The following is a 7,305-nucleotide window of genomic DNA, read 5'->3' as shown; positions in this document are numbered from 1 at the left end:
CCATAAAACATGTACCAAAAATACATGGATCAAATAATCAGATCTAGGTATATGTATTAGATATGGTAAATGTCTAGTCTGGTATATTATAAGGCATGGTATGTCACTACCACTATGAGCATAAATAATCAAGAGGGTAATGAATACAAAATAGGTAAACAAAATCAAGCATGCAACAGGTAACAAGTAGTGACATACCGACGCAGATATGAACATAATCATTACTATCGTTAAAATCTACTATGCATATCAAATGGCAATATCTAAAGATAAGTCAAGGTACCCGCCTCAAAAATTGGAGATCGTCTCCGAAATAGACCCCACGTCGAGATGCTCGTATTGAATCAAAGTTCTGTAACAATATATATATATATAATTAAGTCATGCTCACAGATTTCCAATAGCTTAATCAAAATTCCTATTAACCAGAAAACCCTAATTTTATTCGTTGATCTTGGTTAATTAAATAAACTGGATCTAACCCGAAGCTTCGATTAGATCCAACATTTTAATCCTAATTAAATATAACTCAACAGTCAACTAGGGTTAGTTTCCTTAACCCTAATTATCCGTTCCTCCAATCACTTATTTAAATTAACCAAACTACCACATATTAACGCGTTCTAAAACTAATTCCAAATCTTTCCTAACCTTAATTTGAGGTGTAAACTACAGCAAAGATAAATTTGTTTACCCTTACCTCAACTCAAGCAGCTTCCGTTGGTCCACCGACAGGTAAACCAACTGTTGAAGAAATGCTTGCCGAAAGATATCATTGTCAAAGATTTGTGGCTGTCTATGCCCAGGAACCACTGCCAGGGAATCCAAAATTTCCCATAATAAGATCAAAACCCAAATCAAAAATCAAAATTCCCAATTAGGCCTTACCTAACTCGATACCCCTCGTTTCTTCTCTGCTGGCGACTGATGGTGAAGAAGGAAGACCCGGTGGTGAGGTCTAGGGCACGGGTGCAGCAAGGGCTTGGATCTTTACCCCTGGTTGAAGCCCAACTCGTGCAGAGGTGGCGCCTTGGATCGGGAAGACCAGCACTCGTCAGTAGTGGATCGAGAGTTAGGGTAGAGGGAAAGTGGTTGCGAAGAGGAGATCGGAAGAGAAATGAGATAATCAGGGGAAACCAGGGCAGAGGCTATCGGCGTCGATGCCCGGCGATCGGCAAACGGTGGTGCGACCTCAGGTGGCAGCGGCGATAGGAGGAGGTCACTCAAAAGTGGGTGGCATGAGATCAGGGGTGAGGAAAACTCAGGTGGAAGTTAGGGCAGAGGAATTGGGAAGACGAAGAGGAGGTCGGTGGTTTTGTAGGCGAGGGAGAAGAGATGTCGCAAGAGGGGAAGGTGATCGGGTTCAACGCCACGTGAGGGAGAAGAAGGGACAACGATCGGGAGGATTAGGGCACGGGTTCGGCGATGAAGAGAAGAAAAAGAAAAGGGAAAAAAGAAAAGAAAATAAAACTTTTCCTCACTTAAATGGGGTAGCTTAAACATGCTTTCCCATGATCTAATATTTATCCCCGTAACCTACACCATACGACCTCCGAAAAATTCCCAAAAAAATTTCTAAAAATTTCAGAAAATTCTGTTAAGGTATTTCGTCCATTTAACCTTATTATTGGGTTACAATATTTTACACCAAGCGTTGGCTAATTTTGTCACTGAGGTTCAGAACATCGAGCCAAATGTAACTTGGAAGATATATGTCGACGACTCATCCACTCAGCAAGTTAGTGGAATAAGCATCCTATTAATATCACCATGTGAGGATAGCATGTAGTTGTTTGTGCGGCTAGATAATCGGGTCACGAATAATGAGGTAGAATGTGATGTCTTGATAGTTGGTCTACAAGCAGCTCATCATGTGGGAGCTACAAGAGTCCTCATTCATTCAAATTCCTAACTGGCAGCTCATCAACTATGAGGCACGTTCAAGATAAATAGCTCCCAGCTTAAGCTGTATGCCGAAGCTTTTAAGAAATTGAAGATAGGGTTCGAAGAAGTAATTATACAGAAGATCCCTCGGTTGGACAACCAGTACGCTGACAAGTTAGCCAAGTTAGCAAGTTCTTTATCTCTGATCGTCATAGATAAGCCGGTCGAGTAGGTTTTACTGTGGCACATATCGACAAGATGGCTGCATTGGGCTTCCCAAGTGACTAGAGAACGTCGTTGATGGATTTCCTCCGAATAGGTGCCACATCAGTTGACCAGGAGGAAGCTCACTTGTTAAAAAAGAGGGTCTGGTGGTTCACCCTAATAGGAGATCAACTATATAAAAGAGTCTTCTCAAGGCCGCTGCTCAAGTGCATAATATCGGATGACATTGAGTACATCCTACAGGAAGTGCACCAAGGCTCCTATGATAGTCATCTGGGCGGTTGATTACTGACCACAAGATTCTACTGACCGGATACTTCTAGCCCACATTGCAAGATGACATTGCTCGGACTGTGGCCACTTGCTTGTCCTGCCAGAAGTACCAGAACATCTCGCACTGACCTACTAAAGAGTTAAAGGCATCCATCATATCCTGTATGTTCGACCAATGGGGCATGGACATCGTTGGACTATTTCCTATGGTGACCGGGCAACGAAGATTTCTACTTATGGCAGTAGATTATTTCTCAACATAGGTGGAAGCCAAGCCGCTCGCCAAGATAACTAAGCACATAGTTATCAAATTTATATGGTAAAACATCCTGTGTCGATTTGGCATAACTCGCAAGCTTGTCTCGAACAATGGAAGACAATTTTCTGAGCAGAGGCTCAAAGAGTAGTGTACCGGCTATGGTATCCTGTAGTCCTTCACGTCAGTGGCCTACCCCTAGAGTAATAGCCAGATGGAACTCACCAATAGGGAAATTCTCAGAAGATTCTCGGATCGGCTTGACCATACCGGAGGCAGTTGGGCAGACGAACTCCTGAGCATGTTGTGCGCTTATCGCACCACACCAAGAGATGCGACCGACATAACACTATTCCATTTGGTATACGGGAGCGAAGCAGTGGTTCCGGTCAAGGTAGGAGTGGAGTCTGACTGGATGAAACTCTATGATGAAGGAAACGCTGATCAGAGGCTCATGGAGCTTGATCCGGTGGAAGAAGGGCGATATAAGGCCACCCTCCGGCTCATGGCGTACCGACAACGCATGAAATAAAGCTACAATCGGAGGGTGATCCCGAGGTCATTCTAGGTCGGCGACTTCGTATGAAAGAGAGTCAAGCCGGTCAACGACATCACCAAGCTATAAGTCCCATGGGAGGGACCGTATAAGGTCATTCGAAAGCTTCGCTCAAGAGCTTATTATCTACAAGACGAGAATGGAAGACTTCGAGCGGCCTTGGAGCGCAAACCATCTCCAATCCTATAGGGTCGGGGTGAGAGGTGTGTGATTAAATTCAGATGCACTTGTATAAACATATATTTTATAAGTGCAGGGGAATGATGAATGAAAATCTCAAGTGTCTCAAACTCTTACATCGATCGGCCAAAACAAAAGTCGAGTAGCGGCTATAAACCTGAGTCTCGACGACAACAAAGTTGAGTAGTAGCTATAAACTCGAAAGTCGATGAAACAAAAGTCGAACAACGACTATAAACCCAAGAATTGACAACAACAAAGCCAAGTGACTGCTATAAACTCGAGAGTCGACGACAACAAAGTCGAGTGGCATAGAAAAGGAAGATAAACATTAACAAACATGCTAAAAGATGAATCGTGAGGAAAATAAATGTGAGATACGTGTATAGAAGAAGTGTACTCATTGTAATCTTTCTCATTAATGACTAATAAGTATGTTATCATGATTTGAAAAATGTAAAATCGCTATATTTCTGTTGTATTAAGCAGTCTCATCACCCATATTCCATTTTCATATAAAGATATTATTTCATGTGTCTCTGGCATCCCACATGCAGCATTTAATGCGGTTGGCCCCGTGAACTTGAGAACTTATTGGGCTATATCACACAATTGGCTTATGCAAGATTTAGGATTTTAACCTATAATTATGAGCGAGTGGGTCGGATGGTGTATATATTCAACTATAAGGGTTTGAGGGGAGTTAAGTCCCTAGAATTAGAGGAATCCTATTGGATTATGATGAATATGTGTCGATCGAATAAAAGAGTACGGGAAACATGGCCCTTGTGAATCAGGGGATTCGACAGACATGTGATAAGAATTACTATCGGCAAAGTATTTATGAAATGGTTAAGAATGTTGGTTTGAAATATCTATCAAGATTAGGTTGATTAGATCAATTGATAGTCTCTCGAACTCGACAGAATGAACCGGGCATTGAGTCAAAGAAATAAAACCCTTGGGATCGAGATAATCCACTCGACTGATTGTCTCGAAACTAAGAAAGGTGAAGCTAACCACTAAGGTAGCAAGAATCCGATTAGGTATCCACAGTCATAGTCACATTGACTTGACCAGACTTTGACCACCTCGTCGGTTGACCATCTGATCCTATAAATTACGCAAAATAAAACAAAAACATCTAACATTACTCCACATCAACAATGCACATATCGTTTAAACTTATTCATGACTAGCTCATTAGATCACTAACAAACACAATTCAATTAATAAGACGTGCAGAAATATAATAGTGCAGTTAGAGCGAAGTGAAGTTCCAAAAGGATGCTTGCTACTCGACCAGAACTGCTTGGAGGCGTAGTCGTAATTCCTGCAAATTAAATAACCAAGCCAGTTTAATTGGAAAGAGAATGAATTATGAAACAATATATTTGATTTATTTATCTACTTTCTATAAATTAAGATTTGGAGAGTGAATTAATTACCTTTAGGAGGCTCGTTTACAGGCGGCGGTGGCTGTAAATCACCTGGATTGGCTGCATAAGCATCCACATAAAAGTGATTATTAATAATAAATCTTTCACACTTTTCCCAAAGGATGAACATAGTTATATTCTTAATTACGTGAGATGGAACGATCGCATTTGTTCAAATCCGGCAACTCCAAGCCGCACCGTGGAGGAAGGCCCACGAGATCCTGCTGAGTGATGTTGAAGCTCCTGATGAGATCTACGTTCTTGAAGAGACTGCAGAGGCAAGAGACGTCGTCGACCAAAGCGCTCTTCAGAGGGATGCAGCAGGTGGCGGCGGGGGGAATCTCCGGCGAGCGCAGGAAGTTCAGGCACGGCATCAGCTTCGCCACGCACGGCGGCGGGCCGCCGCCGCCGTCGCCGTTGGACGCAGAAAGTGTAGCGCATGAAGATAAGAGAAGGGCGTAGAAGACGATGAGTTTCATGGTGAGATCGTACTAGAAATTATTTTGCATCGATAAGTGGAGATATATACGATAGCGATTGTGGAAGAATTATGGAAAAATTATTAATGTTGCCTTTCCATTAAGAAATTCTATATGTGCAATGAAAGATTTCTGAAAATTGAATTTTAGGAAGGGCGTAATCAAGAGAGGAAAGATATATTTAGAAACAAAATAAAAATATATATCTCAAAAGCTAGTTAAAAGGAATAAAGTGTGAGATATTATCTTTTTTCTATAAATTTTCTATTTATGTCTTTGAAATTTATTAAATGTAACATTTTACTATTTTTTATAAGTTTTCTTCCATATGTAATTTTTTTTCCTTTTTCCAAGCAAACCAAATAATAAAATCATTGAGTATTTTTCGGACAAAGCATGGCGCGACTATAAAATTACTATAGTATAATTTTGAGGTTACGAGTTCGAATAAAAAATATTTTTTTATGACATATCATAAACCTAATATGGATAGATCTTTCATCGAGAGATGTGCACATTTACTGGAGTTTCGTGCATTGGCCCAAGATGTTTAAGGTAAACTCCTTTATAGTTTTGTGAACAAGAGTCTGAAAGATATTGATTATTAAAGTCGTCAATATAAATTGAATTCATTAGATAGACTCATCCTATCAAATAATTTAAGTGGTTTCGATTTAAAATTTATTAATCCATTTAAAAACTAACCTAAATAGGTCAGCTCATATAGGTTGGGTCCAAGCGGGTTTGCTAGTGGCAAGCTCAAGTTGTTTCGTGGGTTGTGAAAAAAAAAATCTAAAATGAAAAATTCAATGGGCATGTCAAAATATAAAAATAATAATTTTTCATATATATATATATATATATATATAATTTTTTAGTGAAATCTTGAGTTGGCCCGCCGAACTCATAGCCCATTAGATTGAGTTAGAGATTTCTCAATCCTCCTTGTTAAAATAGCGAGTCGACCTATCCTACCAAATGATGAATTTTGTACTATTGATTATGTAGAAAGGGTGTACTGAGTTGTAAAGTAGATATGTTTTTTTTGTTAACATTAAGTATTTAACTTATATCGACTAATCATAGGATAACTGGCTCAACCCTATAAAAATTTTTCATTAGCCACCAGGATAAATCGAAAAATGCTCATAGCAAGTGGCCAATCAATCTATCATTTTTATATCAACCTGTTGGATCGGATGGATCGACTAAAGGAGATGTGAATAACTCTACAAATATAATTAGAACTTCTCTTACTTCTATCTTAACAAAGACACACTGATTAATTGTCCCATCGAGGTGGTGCAGTGGTTAAGGCATGAGGTATTGCCACATGAGGTCTTAGAATTGAAACTCAGCACGTCCGAGCATGTCTTCCCCTATACCTTGGGCACCTTTACTTATGGTTAGTAGCCACCCATGATTTATCTCCTCTGTATTGGCCTAGGGATGGAATGACGGGGGCGCTGGGGGCGAGCGAATCATCTTTTGCCACAAAAGACACACTGATTAATTAGATAAAAAATAACATAAAAATAAAAAAAGGGGCTGAGAAGATTTACTTAGTTACAACCTAAATGGTTGTTAATATAAGACAATGAAAAGTACTAAAAGAAACTTTTTCTTTGACAAAAGTCGAAGGCAGAGAAGCCGCTTACAGTAGTTGGAAGCTCAAAACTTGATTTCAAAAAATGAATATCGAGTGTGTTATTGAACTCCTAACTCAAAGTGACCATTTCTGAAGTTGTTGGTTAGTCCTAGGAAGATCGTACCGGTTCCACTGTACAAAAATTTTGTACAAGTGTCGAACCTTTCTTAAATAACCTATTGTGTTTTTTAGAAGTTAAATTAGGAATCACGGACGGAACTTAACATCATTGATTCCAAATTTAACTTATATGTTCTTAATGGTTTAGATTTGAATCGCAAGCAGAACTTAACACTATTGATTCAAATCCACCTATATTATGAATTCCATTAAATATTAATTTTCAAAATTGGCTTCCAGGACTG

The 7,305-nt window shown here is 39.6% G+C and overlaps 1 protein-coding gene and 1 long non-coding RNA gene across 2 annotated transcripts; both read right to left on the bottom strand.

Annotated features, from left to right (window-relative positions):
• Positions 1-282: 282 nt before the first annotated feature.
• Positions 283-1,453, bottom strand: LOC121973079. Its single transcript, XR_006109372.1, has 3 exons — positions 889-1,453; positions 701-812; positions 283-352 (listed from the first exon to the last, which is right to left on the bottom strand). It is a non-coding gene; the product is annotated as an uncharacterized LOC121973079 (long non-coding RNA).
• Positions 1,454-4,603: 3,150 nt separating this feature from the next.
• On the bottom strand, positions 4,604-5,292 carry LOC121969123 (non-specific lipid transfer protein GPI-anchored 3-like). The gene is made up of 3 exons (XM_042519045.1): positions 4,962-5,292; positions 4,823-4,873; positions 4,604-4,707 (listed from the first exon to the last, which is right to left on the bottom strand). The coding sequence occupies exons 1-3, from the start codon at positions 5,290-5,292 to the stop codon at positions 4,604-4,606; spliced, it is 486 nt and encodes a 161-aa protein (XP_042374979.1).
• Positions 5,293-7,305: the final 2,013 nt, after the last annotated feature.

The sequence above is a fragment of the Zingiber officinale genome, chromosome 4A (assembly GCF_018446385.1).
Source record: "Zingiber officinale cultivar Zhangliang chromosome 4A, Zo_v1.1, whole genome shotgun sequence".
NCBI lineage: Eukaryota > Viridiplantae > Streptophyta > Magnoliopsida > Zingiberales > Zingiberaceae > Zingiber > Zingiber officinale.
Note: the sequence above shows the minus strand (reverse complement) of the source record. Positions and strands in the feature narration are given on the sequence as shown.